The following is a 20,735-nucleotide window of genomic DNA, read 5'->3' as shown; positions in this document are numbered from 1 at the left end:
GTTAATTTGAAAATAATTCTAAGTTTATTTTTTAAGTCTTTACGAAGCCCTTTTCTAAAAGTGATTAAGTTGTATACAACCAGTCTATTCCAGTAAAACCACATAATCAAAATGTGACTGAAGTTTCCCTTGACTATTGCCAAGAAACACTTCCTTACAGCATTTTTCACATTCTTTGTATGTGTTTAACTCTTGAGGGCAGAATTAATCTTCAGAAAGTCATGTGTTACTTATGCTATACTTGTCTGGACTCATTTTACTGAAAAACAGAAAAAGGATATAAATCTACTTTGACCTTGAAAATCAGCAGGTGTTGACTGAGCAGTCAATTTGAAGGAGGAGCATTCAATTTCTGCCCTACACATACTTGTAATCTAGGCACAAAACAATCATAGTGGGAAGCTTGTCATCAAAGTGAATTTCACTGAACAGCAAGTTTAAAGAAACCAATGACTAAAAATGGTCATATATATATATATATATATATATATATATATATATATATATAAAAGTGAGAGCAGTGGCCAGCATGTATGAGGTCCTAGGTTCAACCTCCAGTCCCACAAAGAACAAAGAAATATAGAAGCCAGTGACTGTTCCAGCAAGACAAAAAAGGGGGGTAGATAGTGTGTTTTAACTTGCCCCATAGACTTATTAAGAGACAACATTTTGTACTTAATATTAAAAAATCCAACATTTCAATAAATGAGGTTCCGAGCTATCTGTGATACACCTGGGTTTCTCAAACTTAGAACAAAACAAAAGGGTTGTGGGAAGTTCTTTTTTATATATGTTTTGAGAATATTTCCAATAACAAACTGCAAATAAAAGCAGATAGTGAGTTTGTTTTACCTGTCAATTTGATTAGGTTGAAACATCTAGGAGATCAATGAAGCATATACTTTTGGGTGTGTGTATGACTGCATTTCCAGAGACATTTGATCATGAAGGCTTCTAACCTTATCAATGGATTAATCCCTCGATGACTTCATGTTATGATGGCCTTATTGGGAGGTGTTGAAAGTAGTGGGTGGTGACTAGCTGGAGAAAGTAAGTCACCGGAGATACGCTGTTCAAGCTGCACTCCCAAGGACATGGCCCCTTCCTGGTTTGTCTCTTAGCTTCCTACCCACATTGAGGTGAAATATCTGACACATGCTCCCACCACAATAAAGTTTCTCCCAAGCACATGGGACAAAGCTATGGACTAAATCCAAAGCAATCAATAATTCTCTTATGTGGTTTGTCAGGTATTTGGTTACAGTGACAAGAGAAGACAAGAAATGTATGCTCAGGTTCACAAACCTGAGCTCCCAGGCCCCAAATCTATATTTGTGCATGAGCAAGTTATTTGTATGCATTATTATTTGAGTTGTTGTGTACTACTAAAAAAGAATGGGATGAGCTGGAGAGATGGCTTAGCAGTTAAGGTGCTTGCCTGTGAAGTCTAACAACCCATGTTCGACTCTCCAGATCCTGCATTAGCTAGATGCACAAAGGTGAGGCAAACGCTCAGCTGCACATGTGCAAGCATCTGAAGTTCGGTTTCAGGGGCTGAGGCCCTGGCATACCAATTCTCTCTCTGTTTGTCTCTCTATCCCTCCATAAAAAAAGAAAAAGTAAAAGAACTAGAGAAGGTTTTTTAAAAATGGAATATTCTTAGAAGAGAAAATTTGCCTGAAATAGAGAAAATGGGGAACAACTACCTTCCCAGCTGGAAATTTCAATGGACTCTCAAATAGCAACACATTTTTTAAATTCCATGGTAAATTAAAAGTTCATTTTAATATCATTATTTATATAACCTTACTGTGTTTAAATTGTATATTTATTATTTATATATACACAACTGTAGTGTGATCTTTGAAGGATCTATAAATTAAATAAACTAATCAGCACCACACAGTTCAGTTTTTTAATGTTATGTTGAAAGGACTAACGGCATGTTCAAATTGGAGAAACAGTCTAAACAACTGCCCTACTAGCCACCAGCATGATCTGCAACAAGCATCTCTTCGATTCTCTACTTGGCAGGGACTTTACTTAACATTTTTTACTACTAGCTCCTGTACAAGGGATTTATAAATCTTTATGCCTGAGTAAGAGCATGTACTCGTCTAGTCTATATTGCAGTTCAATTTAGTGTAAAAAGATTAATGCTTAGCATCTAACATATTGTCTTTTTATTCCCTGACATATGGGGCAAAGGAGGGCAATTCTTTCCTTCTTGGTGCAAGGTGGTTTGGATGAGATCAGGTACACTCAGTGTGTCATTGCTATAGATGTAAGGTTGTTTAGAAACTGTATATAGCTATTATTAAAATAGACTATGCAAACAGGTTACCTTATTTCTTTGCAATATTTTTACAAGTTTCATGATTTTCTTTTGTCAGTGATTAAGTTTAACTATTTCATAGTTTTATTCACATGACCTAAGGTGAATATTAGGGACAGTAGTTTTGAACTGAAAGACAATTTGGCTATATTAATAGATAATAAAAAACACTTTCAGTTTAACTAAAAGCACATTGGTTTTAAAATATAATGAAAGAAGTGAATTAAACAGACTTAAATTTGGACAATGAGGCATGGAAAACAGCTCATAACAAGAGCAATTTTGAGTAAATGTATGAGTTGAAAATGAAGAATAACACTACAAACTACATTATGGCAATATATGGTTGCAGACAGGTAACAAAACTGCTCTGCAAAACTCACTGTCCCTTTCCTTATTTATTGAAAAAAAAACCTGAAATTTTACTAAATAGATGCAAAAAGGCAATTCAAGCAAAGACTGAGAGACTTAAAATAAAAATAGTATATCACTGTTATTGCATATGAACAAAACTGGAGAAAGTTGCTTGACCCAGCCATTTTGAAACTGCTACATTAAGGTCCCAAAATGAAAGTGAACTGAAATGGAAGTCAAATCTGCATGTTCACTTAGTGGCACCCACTACGTGGTAATACCAACACACTGCCATGTTTCATAGCCAGTCCTAAATCAGCATCAACGTTAGCATCTCGAACTGCATTCATTATAATATTAAGTTATAATATTAAGTCTTTTAAAAATATACTAAAACACATTTAATATAGTGATGCATGTATAACTCATATAAATAAAAAACAAACAATTTGCTTACTGAACTTATCCAAATATCACAGTGCAAACAATAACATTTGAATTACTTATAAAAATAAACTTCGTAAGGTACTATTCACATTATTTTTTTAATATGGCTAAAAAGTAAATGCTTGATACTGCATGGAAAATGGTAAAATTAATAAAATAATTCTCAAAAAATGTGCACAAAGAGCAGAAACAGGGTCATTCACATAAAGAAGAATGCACGATTTTTATACATAGGAAAATATTCAATGGCAGTAGTAATCAAAGAAGCAGAAATTATGCAAAGACATTTATCCTACCCATAACTGTGGGCTAATTCCAGAATTCATGACCCATATACCTCAACAAGGAGGGGCCAGGGGGAGGGGGTAGGACATGGATGAGCCTAAAATTGGTACCAAATTGACTGTATTCACTGAGTACAAAACTAATTAATAAAAAAAGAAAAAAAAAACCTTATTTTTCATTAATTCTTTCTTATATTTAATGAGAAAGATCTGCTCAGAATGCATACTTTGGGGAGGGCAGCTTAGTAAGGCTTATTAATTTCACATTTTCATATTTTGTGACCTAGACCTTTCATATTAAAAAAAAAAAACTGCCCTACAAATCGACCAGTATAGTTTCACAAAATAATGTTTATAAATGTCTCATTGTAGCATGGCTTATATCAGTCAAAACCCAAGCAGAAATATCACTGGTTAGGGTATAATGATAAATGAAGACGGCCTGTACAGCCTGTACAGGAAACCCTGACAGCTTTACAGGGGACTAGGCAGACCACATTCTTTTTTTAAAAAAAATGACCTACAGTAAACAAAAAACGTATAAAAACTGATGATCTCTTACTTAGTCAGGATCATCTATGGCCTACCTAGCAGTATAGCTAAAGGGTTATGCAGATCTTACATTTAACTCAGGTTCCATTTCATGGAAAAATTATGCCTATTATGAAAAGTGAATCACTGATATAAATAATGTATTTGCCATTTTCAATAACCAAGTTGGTAAATTAATATAAAACTATCATATATAGTTAACATGCATGCCTATAACCCTTAAAATTATAATCCGTTCAAATCTGCTGACGAATTCTACTTACTTTCTTATGACTTCTGAGCACTGATGGTGTAACGAACGCCTTATTACATAGATCACATCTGTACTTCTTGTGTCTTTCGTGGACGACCTGGACATGAACGTTTAATGTGTCCTTCCTTTTAAAAGTAGCATCACAGTGATGGCATTTGAAAGTCCTCTCACCTTAGAATAAAAAACAAAAATCAAGTAAGAGAAGGACAGGATGTAACTACAGGCTCTGATAGCTCCCAGTTATCACAGTTGCTTTTAGAATTCTGGCAAGCAAGTTGAGTTGCCTCTGAGAACTCCTTTAAAGTCCTTTTACATCCCAGAACTGGATCTATGACCCTAGAAGGTAGGCACAGGAAGAATGGGTCACAGATGAGAGCAGGGTGGAAAGTTTCTATACATGGTGTGTATGTGTGTGAGTGTGTGTGTGCACTTGCACATGTGGGTGAGTATACTTGTATGTACACGTGTGTGGAGGCCACAGGATAACTTGGTTGTCATTTCCTGGACAATACCCACCCTTTTTTGAAACATACTTTCATTAACCTACATCTCTCCAAGGAGGCTATCCTGGCTAGCCAGTGAAATCCAAGGGATTAGCCTGTCTCCCCTTCTGCAGTGCTGGGGTTAACGTACAGGCTGCCATGCCCAGTTTAGCATGTGTGTGTGTGCTGTGGGATCAAACTCAGGACTTCATACTCATAAAGCAAGCACTTAAGCAAATGAGCTATTTCCCCAATCCCCATCTATATATTTTTCAGATACATTTAATCACTGTATGCATATGAAATACATATCATTGAGGGTAAAGAAATAACTGATATCAATGATAACATTATTAAATCTACTTAGGAACTGAAAAACAAAACAAGGAGTTCCATAATTTTTTCTTTCTAAGGAGTTTCATTGAAATACCAAGTTAGTTAAAATGATGGCCTCTAAAACAGAACTTAACAAGACATACTAAGGAAGTACTCACCTTCTTCTTTCATACTATAATTTCAATTTGAAATGAGCAGAATATTTTTATTTCTAATAAGAGCCTTACTCTGTTTTGTCACATTTCATTATCTTAAACTTATTACAATTTTTCCTACCTAAAAGGTAGCCAGCAACCTGCCTTACGGTTTTCACTGTATCAGGACATAGCAATTATTTCAAAAATAATTATGACAAGTTATTTGCATTTTATGCCATGGTACAGAGGTATGTCTCTAATAAGAGCCATTTTACCATAATGTTATACTGGTATAAACTTTCATATTGAGAAACAAAACCTTCTTATCCATTTCTGGGTTTCCTAACCTTTAAAGGCACTGGTCTTCACTGGGATCTAGCTTTGCTTCACAGAACTCTCTTATCCCAGCTGATTTCCCTGGCCAGATGACATGGGGCAGCTCACAAGCATCTGATGAGTGTGCATCATTTAAAATAGAACACACAGCACGGTTTACACACTTACTTCAATCCTAACAGTGAGAACTAACAAGTTGAAAGCAAAAGTATTAAATTCCTTCTGTTGGCCAGACATTGTACACACCCAGCACTTGGGAGGCAGAGGTAGGTGGATCGCCATGAGATCATTGAGACTACATAGTGAGTTCTACGTCATCCTGGACCAGAGTGAGACCCTACCTCGAAAAACCAAATAAATAAATAAACAAAATAAAAAATAAAAAACATCCTGCTATTGTAAATTCCTTTCAAATATATGAAATAAAATTTTATTTTTCTAAAGAAAATCTTCCTGAGTATTGGACCAAATTTGGCCACATAATTCATTATAGTATCAATGAGCTTCACTTGTCTAAATTCTTACTCTAAAACTCATTCACTTCACATTAAACAGTATATGATGTTGACATAAGATGAAAACTCCTGTTGTTGTACAATGAATTATATTCCTTGAACACAAAGTTATTCTTTTTAAGAAAAATGAAGAGATTTTCTTTAAATGGTCTAACAACTTCTTTAGAGCTATAAGATAAACAGAGAATGACCAGAGAATGTCACATGTTCTTTTCTTACAGGAAGCAACTTTTCATAATTATCATTATCATTCAATATTAATACTTCTACTTTCATAATTTATCATGCTGTCATGGACAAGATGGGGCTCAGAAGCCTCCCTTCCCAGGAGCTATTGGAAGTTAACGGTTGCTTGGGAAGAGGGTGGCATTTTCTTCAGTGATATAGCCTGAGCTAAGGTGCTTGTTGTCCTTCAGTAAACAACTTCCCACCCATGCTCATGCAAACAACCCCAGTTAAATTCAGTGGGCAACAAAATTTATTAAAGTAGAATGAGCAGTAATGGGGAAGAAGGGGTTCAGTTGAGAATGAAAGGGGGACACAAAAGGGTGACAGGGGAGCAAGGATGAACAAAGTACAAAATTTACATATAAGAAACTATAATATCTTTATTATTTTTTTAGACCAATTTGACCCAGAAAATTTTGTCCCAGGTACTGTTCTGTACAAACAATTGTCAAAATTGTCTTACTTTCCTTAGAAATTTTCTTTTAAGCAGAAGTAGAAACTTCCCACTTAGAATTTTCTATTGATTATCTCAAAAGTAAGATCTATGTTTCTGTGGACTAAATCCAAAACAACAAAAATTCCCTGCCAAAGTAAATACAAAGAACAGGGCCCCTGATTGTGGTATGATGTTTCTTAGGGTCTACATCTTCTCAATACTCAAATCAGCTGTTAAATTGTGCATATAACCTGTTGCACCCCTAATTAAGCCTCTGTGCTAAAATCCTACAGGACATACATTTTCTTCAATCATTACAGGTAAGAGGATAAAAATGTCTCCTTCAAAAGAAAGGTCAAAGATTGCTTACTCACTCTAGGGTATGTTTTAAGATATAAAATATCTCATAAAATGATTAAATATGGCCTGGAGGAATGGCTTAGCAGTTAAGGCATTTGCCTGCAAAGCCAAAGGACCCAGGTTTGATTACCCAGGACCCACGTTAGCCAGATGAACAAGGGGGCACACTTGTCTGAAGTTTGTTTGCAGTGGCTGGAGGCCCTGGCACGCCCATTCTCTCTCCTCTCTTTCTCTCTCTCTCTCTGTCTCCCTCCCTCTTTCTCTGTCAAATAAATTTTAAAAAATTAAAAATGCTTAAATATTACTGTAAGAAAAAAAAGCAAGAAGGGTATAGGGCAGAATTACCAGTCCATTTTTATGTTTTAAAGTAGGTCATCTAACCCCTCCTCGGTGCACTTGTTTAAAAGTAGCTCATTTAACCCCTCCTAGTGCTCTTCTTGTTTGAAAGTGGATCATCTAACTCCTCCCATTTGCACATCTGGGATGCCTAAACTCTCCAGGTTCTAACGGTATGTATGAAGTGATTCCATCTGTTCTCAGTAACCTGGATTGTGACTTACTGTTGTGGATTAAGAGGTGTCTCTGCAGGGAAAATGGGGTGCGGAACAAAGCTTTGCATTCATCACACTGGAATGGTCTTTCTTCAGAGTGGGTCTGTAGAAGAAACACACTCTGAGTCAGGAAAATGACAAATGACTCTTCCTTACAGAAGCCAGACCTTGGTCCACAATGTGAAAGGAACAAAACGAAGGTCGATAGCATCTTGCTTCTTTCAGTAGCCCTGCAGTGGTGAGCACAGACACACTGTGTTCACAGAAGTAAATGTGGGCACTGTCAAACTCTCCCAGTTATGAGCTATTTCACCAATTGCAAAGAACATTGCTCTTACTATCTCAGATTGCTAATCTAAGTATACACCAAGATTCCTCTGGATCTACTTTGCAGTGCAAAGAGGTGTGCAACTTCTCTAAAAGACTAAGTGTGCTCCAGCTCTGGCCAAGTTGGCCCTGTGACTGTGTTCAACACAGGCAAGGCTGACCTTTGCAAGGGACAGTTTCTCCTTTCCCTAAACTAACTGAGTGCTTCTAAGTAAACTTCAGTCTTCAGTGCTGCTTTGCCCCAAAGTTACAACACACCATCTACTCTTGTTATGACTATGTAAGCAGGCAATGTTCATTAAATACTAAGTTTTCATCCAATGCTATGCTGAACACTTCATAGGATTCTTTGATACCAAGAATAAGTCAACAAAGAAGAAAATGCTATTATTATTCTCACAACTTTACAGATGAAAAAAAAACTAAGGCTTATAAGTTTCAGAAACCTGTCAGAGCCCAAACAGCTTAAATAAAGCTAGTACTACTGGTATTAAACTCTATGGTATTCACAGACAAAAATATACTGAAATTAAGCACAAAATAACCATTCAATCTAAAATTCAAAAACAGCCAAGTGTGTTCATTTCATCTGCTTCCATTACTTATCAGGTTAAATACATTGGCAAAACTGGTGAATAAAATCTTAGTCAACATAGATGGCAAGATTATCTAAGGCTCATAAATGTTTTAAAAAACCATCAAATAACACAAGTTATATAACTGATGAATTTTTATGATATAAATGATACAAAAATGCAGGGAACATTGTAAAGGCAAGTCAGTTATTTAGAGCTTATTGACATTAATTTTCATTTACCAGACAATACAGTAATTAAAATACCACAATAAAACATGTTGTAAGAAAGGGTTCACCATGATTGTTTCAGCTGTGAGTAACATAAAAGATGAAAGAAGCAATTATTTAATGGCATGATTAATTAAATTAAATATATTTACATATAGTATTTAGCAACAAAAATAAAAATGATACTACACAGATGAATAAAATAAAAAAATATATTTTTAAATGTTTGAAAATTTTATTTTATTTTATTTATTTGCAAGAGAGAGAAAGAGGTAGATATATAGAGGGACACAGGGAGAGAATGGGCATGCCAGGGTCTTCAGCCACTGCAAATAAACTCTAGCTGCATGCACCACCTTGTGGGTGTGCTTTATGTAGGTCCCGGGGAATCAAACCTTGGTCTTTTTGCTTTGCAGGCAAGTAGCTTGACCATTAAGCCATGTCTCTAGCCCCCAAAATAGGTATCTTTGATACCAAAAAATATATGACAATTCAGTACAGGAATATGGTGCTCCAAACTAGTAAGAGAAGAATAGAAGAATACTAAAATGTTTGGTGGCAATTAAAGTTGAATCGAATGTTCATTTACCACAATAGGATAAACACTACATCAATTTAGCTATTTACTTACTTACTTACTTACTTATGTTTCTTGAAGTAGGGTCTTACTATATAGTCTTTGCTGGCCTGGAATATGCTATGTAGATCAGGCTGGCCTTGAACTTGAAATGATCCTCCTGCCCTGATTCCTGAGTGCTGAGATTATAGGTATGTTTCACCATGCCTGACTTAATCAAATTTTAAGGTGAAAAATAAAACTTCAAATGTGCTAAACTAACATAAGCAATTTAAAATAATTTTTCTATGGGAAAAGATCTTCTAAACTGACAGAAAACTAAACATTTGAGTGAAAAATTAAAACTATAAAGCAAAAAAAATCTTTATTGACCAACAAAGAAAATATTTGCAACATGAAATAAAATTTTAGCATTGCTAAAAGTAAGAGTTATGGCCCACTAGTAAGAAAAGATAAAAGTCCATATGAAAATTGGTGAAAGGAGAGCTCCCCCAAAAGTTCTTTCTCATTTTTCTGCTAGGGTTTACCCTGTTATGCGCTCGTCCTAGCTCAGATGCTACGGATACAGCAGTGAGCAAAAATGACAAAAGTGGCTGCCATCCTGAGGCTTTTATCCTATGTGGAAGATCAAGCAAATGATAGAAATGTTGACTGTATCAGAAATGGATACATACTATGTAGAAAATAAAACAGTAAGTGCTTTAGGGGATGGGGAAGAATGGCTAAAAATATGAAGTCAAGGGAATTCTACCTGAGAAGGTGAGGTGTTAGAGAAAACTGCTCATATGAGGGAAGAAGGGCAGGTACTTGGAAGACTAACACAGGAACCTCCTGGAAAAGGTCTATATTATGTTGCATCTCCTGGGGAGACTTGAAGAAATGTACATTTATCCCATAAGTCTACCAGGGTGCTGTGAAGATGGCTCATTGAGGAAAGTGCTTGCTCCACTAGCATGGGGGCCTACGTATGGCTTTCCAGCTAGCCAATTGGTGAGCACGAGGTTCCAGGAGAGAGATTCTCATGAATTAAGGGGGAGGGTGATAAGGAGACACAGTTGCTAGCAGGCATTCATGCCACACATATATAAGCGTACACACACACACACACACACACACACATACATACCACATTCACGTGTGATAAAAAAAAAATGTGTACGTGGCAGTAACATTCAATCCTGGATAACATGGATAGAATTATGACTACAAGGTATCTCTGCAATTCATGACAAAAGCAAAGAATGAAAAGTTAAAAATGAAGCACTACTTGTCTATCAGATGGCCAAAGAGAAAGGAAACCATTCAGGGTGTGCTAATGGACAAAGAGTAAGCACTCTCAAATACTGTAACTGGGAATGTAAGTTTTCAGAATGGCACAAAGATTTCTAGACCTAAATGAGAAAGTAAATACCCCTTGACTACCCTCTCTTAAAAAATACATCTGGAGCCAGGTGTGGTGGCACACGCCTTTAATCCCAGCACTCGGGAGGCAGAGGTAGGAGAATCACCATGAGTTCGAGGCCACCCTGAGACTACATAGTGAACTTCAGGTCAACATGGGCTAGAGTGAGACCCCACCTCAAAAAAACAAAACATTAACAATAAATTTAAAAAAAAAATACATCTGAGAAACTTTCAGAAAAAAAAGTTGTCTAAGAAGGAAAAAATCCTAGGTTGTTATTCAAGATATAAATGTAGTTAAATGAATTATGGAGGACAGAAATACACTTATACTTATTTAATAAGGGAAACAATCTATAATATGTTAATGAGTATCAACAGTTATAGCAGTTACCTTCTCAACGATGGGATAAAACAGCCAACCAGAGACAGCTCATAGAAGGAAAGGGTTTATTTCAGCTTACAGTTCCAAGGGACATTTCACCATGGTGGAGAAAGTATGACAAGCCTGAGCAGGAAGTCTAGGTTACATTTACATATCAGCAGAAATGAAGTCGAGTGAGCTTGCTGGCAAGCAGGGCTCTAATATAAAATCCCAAGACCTGCCCCAGAGCAACTCTCTTATATCAAGACTCCACCTCCCAAAGTCTCCACCAGCTGGGGATTAAGTATGAGGCTTAATCACAAACATATGTGGTATTTTACATTCAAACCACCACAATAGGGATAGGCAAAAATGTAAATATATAGAGAGAATTCATTTAAGCTGTATGCATACATTCACTTAGAATGGAGATTGAGAAAACATACAAAGCATCAGGAGCATTTTCATAAGAAAGAAGAAAGAAGCATTTGACAGAATGTTTGCTTCCTTCTCTTATTTTTCTTTGTATATTTGGATTTTCTACAGGTGGGCACTATTACAAAAAAAAAAAAACAAACTATTGTTTTAGAGCAATCTTCTAAAAGAATATATTCCATCAAAAATTATTCTCTTTTCCAAATCTAGGGTTAATAACAATAATAACAATAACAGGAATTACAAAGTTTGTGGTAATTAACTTACTGGCCATAAGCCAAAGGTATACTTCAGGTAGTAAGCACATATTACATATCCAGGTCAGTAAGTACTGTTGCCAGGGCTAGTTCAGCACCAAAATCCATGTGGAAGTAACGTAAGGAAGCTTTAGCAGTAGGTACACTTGACAGGAAGACCCTGCGCAGCTAGCTCTTTAAGAAACATTACAGCCAGATTCTTATATATTGTAGACATAGAATGTGAGTTTTCATGATACAGTTTACAAGCACAAAGTGAAATTGTTTTTAACATATTTTTATCTATTTACTTGCAATCAGAGAGAGAGAGGAAGAAGAAGAGAGAGAATGGGCACACCAGGGACTTTTCCCATGGCAAATGAACTCCAGATGTGTGTGTGACACTTTCTGCATCTGGCTTTATGTAAATACTAGGGAATCAAACCTGGGGCATTAGGCTTTGCTAGCAAGCACACTTAGGTGCTGAGCTACAACTCCAGCCCCAAATTAAGGCTTTGAAAGGTGTCTTATCAATACATTTTTCACCCTTAAAGAGTGTCAAACTTTTTGCTGATTTATTAATCAAATGAGCCTCAAGCTATATCATCTCCTTTATTCAAATGCAAGGTCACTGATGACACCAGCCATCCAACCATCTGCCAATATCACAAATGAACTACTTTGTTAACTGGTTATGAAATAATTTTTTTTTTAAGGTAGGGTCTTGCCCAGGTTGACCTGGACTTCACCATGTAGTCTCCTTTTCCTCTGTCTCCCGAGAGTTGGGATTAAAGGTGTGTACCACTATGTCTGCCTGTATCTTTCCATATACCAATTTCTTTTATGGAAAGGCTGATTACTACTGATGTAGAAAAGAAACAAACTGTTCAGTTAACTTAATTTAATAGTCTGTAGTTCCCCATAGTAATAACATTAACTGACATTGTAATTTTACCTGTGGTTTTGTGTAGTATAAAAAAAAGAACTATCATACAATGAGGGGAAATTACTAACTAATCATAAGCTGAATCAAAGATACTTCAGAAATGATTGTTAGGATTGTTTTTCTTTTTGAAGAAAAGTAAAAAACTAAAAAGTGTTTGGTTAGTGATGCCTCAAACCTGAATATTGTAAGCATCCTTCTATAACAATGGGCAACAAACTAAGCCTAAAGCTAAATAAAATGTATTATCTACTTGCTTACAAGGTCTATGGATAAAATATTTATTGTCTGGTTTATAGCTGGCTTCTTTAAAAGAACTCTTCCTCAGAAAAAGAAACTACAGAGAGACTGAAGAATTCAGTTTCTTCAAGTTAGTATAGTAATGGGCAGCTCGCTCCACACAGAAAAGAGTTTAAGTTTTGGTGGCATTCTTGGGGAACCATATATAGCTTTGCACAACCAAGCCTAACTTTCTACTTCCTGAAGATCACAGTCCCATTGGCATAAAGCCACATTGCCGGGGAGCCAACTATTGAGACCCCACATCTGTCATCATGACTGAGGCTGGGCTGATGCAAGAACAAGGCATTTTAAGAAAAAGCCTTGGAAGATAGCTATTGATAGATTCCTGCTCAGGAAACTTTCCCTTCTGCATCATTTTGTGTCAGTACTCAATGATGTGTCTAGTTAAGACATGACCTCCCACACTGGCTGATTTGACTGTTAAATGAAAAATTCTAGCTCTTTGAGATGGCCACTGTTTATTAATTTTTAGATTCATACAGAACAAATGTTTCCTCTTCTAAAGTGAAGCTAAATATACAGAAACATCATATACCTGGCTTATCATGAAGACAGAGCTCTCAGACCCATCACAGTAGTTTAAGTATTCTATGCGTGAAAAACAGCAATCGAAATTTAACAATTCAAATGTCAAAACACATAGGAACTATGTTAACTATTCTAGTGTATGCTTTTTTCTAGTTAGGGTAACTAAGTAAATGGATAGTTTTGTCTTTATGACTTTTGTCCTATCTACAAAGAAAATAAGTACATTCCTAAAGTACAAATTGACAAGTAGCAGTAGGAAAGAACTAACTGTACAAACCTTAATGCCAGTTCTTAAAGTGGCGAATGTAATCTAAAAAGTACAAGTTTCCTTTTTTAATAATTTTTTATTGACAACTTTCATACTTACAAACAATATCCCATGATAATCCCCTCCCTCCCCCCACTTTCCCCTTTGAAACTCCACTCTCTATCATATCTCCTCCCCCTCTCAATCAGTCTCTCTTTTATTTTGATGTCATCATCTTTTCCTCTTATTATGACGGTCTTATATAGGTAGTATCAGGCACTGTGAGATCATGGATATCCAGGCCATTTAGTGTCTGGAGCAGCACGTTGTAAGGAGTCCTACCCTTCCTTTGGCTCTTACATTCTTTCCACCACCTCTTCCGCAATGGACCCTGAGCCATGGAAGGTGTAATTGAGATATTTCAGTACTGAGCACTCCTCTGTCACTTCATCTCAGCACCATGGTGCCTCCTGAATCATCCCAAGGTCACTGGCATCTGAAAAGAGAAGGTTCTCTAGCCAAAAGTGAGAGTAGCATTAATGTATGGGTATGAGTGGTAAGAGAAGTGTTTACTGGGGAGTTTGGTGAGCACAGTATATACTTTTAGCCAGACAGCAGCAGATGTTACACTCCTAGGACTCATGACTAACACCGTTGTAGGTTTTCAGTATCAGGGATGTATACCCTCCAATGGGGTGGGCCTCCAGTCAAATTAGAGGGCTATTGGTTTCCCCCATAAGACATGCCACTATTGTACCTGTTGGTTCATTTGGACTAGGTGGCCAAATACAAGGCTTGCAGTGTACAATGTTGAGTATCTTCACTGGTGATTTCTCTCTCTCCCATTGAGCTGCATGCAGCATGGCTTTTTCTCCAGCTTTCTGTCAGTTTGTCTACATAGAGGAGCTTTTCAGCTTAGCTCCAACAGGGTTTCTCAGTGACCCTGCAGCCCAGCAAAAGGGTCTTACCATCTATTCCTGGTGGGAAACAAGGGCCTTGGCAATGGCCTGTAATGTTTGGGGGGCATCCAGGACCTCCCCAGCCACCAATTCACTGGAAGGGAGCCCATCCCTGGCACTGAAATATTTCTGGTAACAAGCTATGGCTCCTGAGTGTTCCATTATCCAAAAGAGTGGGTTTCCATATGACTTATTTATATCCTCTTAGATTTTGACTAGCCCTCCTTCCACCTTTCCTTTACTCAATCTTTTCTGACTTCACTGAGACCTTTACATCCCCATTAATCTGTTCTTCTACTTACATATATACAATACCATCCTATTAGGTACCCCCTCCCTCCCTTTCTATTCCCTTTATATCTCCTATGCTTTTAGTGATATTGAATGTAGAATGCCAAACATTTGGTTAACACTTGATCAGGCAAAAACAGAAACATAGGCAGACACAGAGATCAGTATTAAAATATGCACATGAATGTGTGTGTGTGTACATACCAAGCATCTGAAATGCCACACTGTGAGAGGAACATCTTAATGAAATGTTCATTAAAGCTTATCTATTTTTCTAAGTCATATAGGTATGAACTAAGGTCAAAAGATAAAAATTTAGACTCAGTTTCTCATTTCAAATATAGAACACCCAAGATGAGATCTTAGGTTCAAGAATTATTTTCTACTGAAAACATTGTCCTTTAGAATGTTTTGGTTAGTGCACGCAGTACCTTTTTGGTTTTCATCGGTCCACTGTGGCATTTTCATGTATTGTGATTTCAATTTGAAATGTGCCCCATAGGCTCATGTATTTGAATATCTGCTACCCAACTGGTGGGACTGATGGGGGAGACTTGGAACTTTTCAGAGGCAGAGTCTTGCTGGAGGGTGTGGATCACTAGAGGGAAGCTTGAGAATTTGTAGTCCAGCTTCCTATATATTCCCCACTTTACAAGTCTGTGGAGATGTGAGGAGTCCCAGCAACATCTTCCCCATACCATGAAGTCTACTGTGCCTTCTCCATTGGGGGGAGGGGGTTGTGCTTTCTCAAACTGTGAGCTGATAGGAACCTCTCTTCCCTTAATTTACTTCTTGTCAAGTATTTGGTCACAGTAACAACGTAAGTAACTAAGATAAGTAACTAAACTCATAATGCTAATACTAAGTTAAGTAACTAATGCTCATATTACCAAGATAACTGATCTATCTGGTATTTCTACATTGATATGTAAGAAAGAATATCTCTTCTTCAAAGATACGTTAATTTTCCCTTAATTTAACTCAACTTTTAAATTCTATTACCTGCTCACAAAGAATTATTGGTATAATTTAAAATTCATTTCCTTGTTCAGGGGCTTCCATCCTGGCCTACTGACCACACCCCTCAGGAGAGTTCTGAATGCAGCCCAGCACATGTTTAGATGACAATACCATACTGCAATGTCAAAAAGACACACTAGCAGGCTTGTAGTAAAGATCCACACTAAGATGTTACTTGCCCTCATGCTAAACTCCCACTTGCTTTGGGAAGTTTTCACCAGCACACTGAGCTCAACATAACCTCATCTGGGACTCTTCCCAGTCTTCTTTCATTTAGTCTTCTTCTAATGGGAATTATGAGCTAGAAGATAAGTCAACCAAACTTGGTGGGGTGAGGGGTAGGTAGAAAAATGAAGGTGATATAAAAAGGACCTCCTCATTATGACATGAGGTAGTCTGTCAGAATGAAAGAGTGGAGAATAAATTTAGTGACTGCATAGCAAAAGGCTTCATATAAGTAGTTGTAGAGTTGCTTTTTGTAAAATATTTCACATAGAAACCTCACATCTTACCTAACAATGGCATTTATTTGCAACTTTCAACCATTAACTGGCATCTCATTCCATCTTTGCATTCAGATTCTAATTTATCAATTCCGACTCCATCCCTGACTGTGCTCCCCAACCACTAATTCTCACTGCAGTATTTTTTTTAAGTATTTATTTATTTGACAGAGAAAGAGAGAGACAGAGAGAGAGAGAGAGAGAGAGACGGGGGGGGGGGGATAGAGGGAGGGAGGGAGAAAATGGGCATGCCAGGGCCTCCAAGCCACTGCACATGAACTCCAGATGTGTGCACTTCCTTGTGCATCTGGCTAACATGGGTCCTGGGGAATTGAACCTGGGCCCTTGGCTTTGCAGGCAAATGCCTTAACTGCTAAGCCATCTCTCCAGCCCTCACTGCAGTATTTATGCACTTCTACTGAATTCCTGTGTAGAATCCTTACTCCCGAGGGGTACTATTAAGAGATGGGGTCTTTGTGAGGTAATTATGTTGTAAAGTGAAGCCTTCCTGAATGGAAGCAGAGTTTGTGACGAAGATCTTTGAGAACTTGAAACCCCAGTCTCTAAACTTTCTGCCATGTGAGAACACAAGAAGCTACCAGCCCTCTGATCAACTATGCAGCCTCCTGAATGATGAAGAATGAATGTTTGCTACTTGAGCCACCCAGGTGAGGGAATTCTGTTATAGCAGCACAAAGCACACTCACTTTCTCATCTCTAATTTTTATACTGAAACTCACTACAAACTGGGAACTAAATTATCTAAAGGATAAGACTGTGTTTCATTAATTCAATAAAATATACTCCAGTTATTATAATCACAGTGCTTCAAATACCATGGTAGATGAGGTAATAATAAACAAAGAATTTGTAAATATTAATAATAAATTAAATAATTTGTTGGAGAGCATTCAGAAGTACATTCACTTGATAGATGATGGCGACTGTGGTGAGGGGAAGCGGGTGAGATAAGAATTACACACTACACGGCAGAGCTGATTTATCATGCATTCATGTATGATGTGAGGTGCTATTTTCATGTGGCGTCTATTTAAAAATAAAAAGTGCCCAAAATTTTAAGTACAATTACAAAATAATGAAGTTAGTTCCTACTCTTCTAACCTATTTCCTTTGTGGTTGTGGGAAGGTCAGGCCATGAGCAGACACTTGATCAGACAGGTCAGTTGAAGAAAGCTGGGAAGGAGTTTTCCTCTGTTAAGAATAAAAGGACTTCACTGATTTGCCAATGGGCTACAAGCCAAGTATTTATCTCAGGGTAAAAAAAAGTCTTCAGAAAAGTTAGGACCTTATGCTAAATAAAATTAAGTCATCAAGGTAGGCAAAGATTATGTAAAGTTACAAGGGGAATCTGAAAATGTCAGACTTACAAAACAAAGAGGATGGGGTGGTTGACAGGGGATGTGGGTAGAAGTGACAGGAAGAGAAGATAGGAAACTGGAATGATGTTATAGAAAGAGCACACAGTAAAGATGAATACAGATGATATACCTTAAAACATACCTTAAAACATACCTTAAAACATACCTTAAAACTGCTGAAAGTGCAGATCTTTATTTTATTTTAATTTACAAAATATGTATTTATGTTACACAATATGTTTTGATATGTGTACACATTGTGGAGTAACTAAATCACGTTAATTAACATATCATTACTTCATATCATTTGACCATTTTTTTTTTGTAGTGAAAACACTTAAGATGAAAAGAACAGATCTAGATATTACCCCTATACATAACAAACAAACAAGATAACTATGTCAAGTGATGGACAGGCTGAACACCTTGACTGTGATAATCTTCAGGGGAAAATTCTCTGTTCTCATTTCTATCATATCTAGCAATGAGCCAACACTACAAACAAGGACTGCTGGATGCATCTAATCAACCATCCTACAGGAGGAGAGAAGTACCATGTGCTTTCTCCTTAATGCTTTGTCTTAAGTTTCATTGGGGGAAAAAATGGAGTAAAACAACTAATTGGCCAGCTGCTTCTGTCTCCTATGGTTCTAAAATGTCAAATTATGATTTAAATAATCAAAATATAACTGGATCCAGATAGATGGCTTCATTTTAGCTATAGCTTGCCACGGAAGTCTGAATCAGGTCAAATAAATATCACAAAGGATGACGGAGATGAAAAACGAATTTTGACCTACTGCCTACAGAATTGACAAGATGATGAAATCATCCTTTCAAAATATCATTATACACCATCAGAATCATAAAGAATGACAGCATCCCCTATAGGAGAAAACTGAAACATTTCAAGAGAATTGACCTTAAATATGAAAAGAAGCATATTGAAATGCATTGATTATATGCTCAAAAAGACAAAAGAATACTTTACTTAAAACAGGCCTTGGGAATGCTATATTATGAGGATCAGACTGGGTCACAGAATTTTTTCTTATTTTCTTAACATATTCTGGTTTTGTCCTTTCCTAAAGGACCCTTTAATGAGTAATGATGCAAGTGAAGGTGGAGTCACTGACTTATGAGTCTGAATATTTGAGACACTTTTACATGACCATACTAAACATATACTACGATCATAACACAGTAAGAAACACATTTGTTTGGGGCAAAGGGATTGAATGTGCTTTCCACTTTGTAAATTACAGCCATCATGGTTTCTATCCTTCCAAAGACATCATTATTACTTACATATGATTTATGGATGAAAAGTATGAGAGATGGTGCAAAGAACCTTTGCCAAATTCCCATATGGTATATAACATAAGCCAAACTGTGAAAAACTCATAAATGTGGGTAGATCAGTTTCATCAAAGAAAGGATTAAGAGAGTTCCAGAGACTGAACAGGAAGCTAGCCAGATAATTTTTTACAGTCATGTAATTCCAAAGGAGTAGTAATGAATGCAGCCTTGACCTAAACAGACAGTACTAGAATTAAACAGAAGGGCAGTATGCAAAAAGTTAGGCAGAGGCAATCTGAGCCACAATCAATCAACCTTGTTTATTTTTTAGTAAATCTACCTTCCCTTTTTCTACTTGGGCAGAAGATAAAATTGCTATCGTAATTTTTAGCACTTTCAAAAAAGATAATTATGTCTCTGAAAAATCCCTCATAAACAAAGTCACTAGAATCCCTATAAAATACAAGTTAAAAAAGTAACAACTAGCTTTAAAAGTGATAGCATACATACTGTTGAACAGTTTATTAAAATACATCAACTACAATCAATAAGCAAAGATTTGTTACATCGCAAACACTTTCACATGCATTTCTAAGATGTTGACTATCTTTGCACACATTCCTTAAATAAAATCTAAATGTATAAAAATCCACAGAAAAATCCAAGTGATTACAGCTTGAAGAAAAAGACAAGCATAATAAAAGCAAATGTCAAGTTGTTTTAGCTATATCCAGGGCCAAGAATTGAGGGATAAGTTGCAGAAGTAGATTGAAGTCATAATTTATGGAATAATGCACAGCAACAGGTGTATATGCATGTACCCTCATATTACAGTATAGGAGTGATATAACAGAGTTGTGCTTTGGGGTGACTTACCTGGCAGGATGGATCATAGTAAGCAGTATAAAGACAAAGAACCCTTACTAGGAGAGTATGAAAGCAATCCAGAGGAAAGATAATTTGTCAGAACACTGGAAAAGTCAAGGAAGGCATGGGCTTCAAGTGGGTTCAGTTAAGGAGCACTTGCCAAACAAGGAAAAAGCCCTGAGTTCAATCCCTGCTAATGAACACCAGAAAAATAAAAATATGAAGGGTGGTTGCAAAGGTAAGGAGACAATATGTTGTAAACCCTCATGATTTGGCTTCTAATTTTAAGAAAGAACCATGATTGAATAAAGGCACTTGTATAATTCTTTACTTGTCACTGACATAGAGAGGAAAACTATGCAAGAGAAGCTATCTGGGCAAAAAGAATCAGAGTCATCCTGCAGCATGCTGAAGGCACCGCTGAAAAGATGGCCAGCCATGAACAGTGAGTAGCTCTAGAGACAGGCGTAAAGTTTGGAAGTGGCTTGAGATATATCAGCACAACATGCATGCAGTTGACTTCTGTCAAGAAGAGAGAACACATAAGAGTTCCAGACTACCTACAGTGTCTTTAAGGTACAGAAGAGACTAGTGTGCTTTGGATCTTAAGTCCCCCTCAAAGGATCATGTTTTGTAGGCATGGGG

General features: G+C 36.8%; 1 protein-coding gene across 2 annotated transcripts in view; it reads right to left on the bottom strand.

The window, feature by feature from the left end:
* The window catches only part of Prdm5 (PR/SET domain 5), a 171,153-nt gene that overhangs the window by 60,780 nt on the left and 89,638 nt on the right, over nt 1-20,735 (bottom strand). For both annotated transcript variants that reach the window (XM_045144457.1, XM_045144458.1), the window contains 2 exons: nt 7,616-7,709; nt 4,236-4,396 (listed from right to left, as the gene is read on the bottom strand). In XM_045144457.1, the coding sequence (XP_045000392.1) occupies nt 4,236-4,396; nt 7,616-7,709 (255 nt within the window). The remainder of the gene's footprint in view (nt 1-4,235; nt 4,397-7,615; nt 7,710-20,735) is intronic.

The sequence above is a fragment of the Jaculus jaculus genome, chromosome 2, assembly GCF_020740685.1.
Source record: "Jaculus jaculus isolate mJacJac1 chromosome 2, mJacJac1.mat.Y.cur, whole genome shotgun sequence".
Taxonomy (NCBI): domain Eukaryota; kingdom Metazoa; phylum Chordata; class Mammalia; order Rodentia; family Dipodidae; genus Jaculus; species Jaculus jaculus.
The sequence above is the reverse complement of the archived record's forward strand: the minus strand, read 5'-3'. Positions and strand labels throughout refer to the sequence as shown.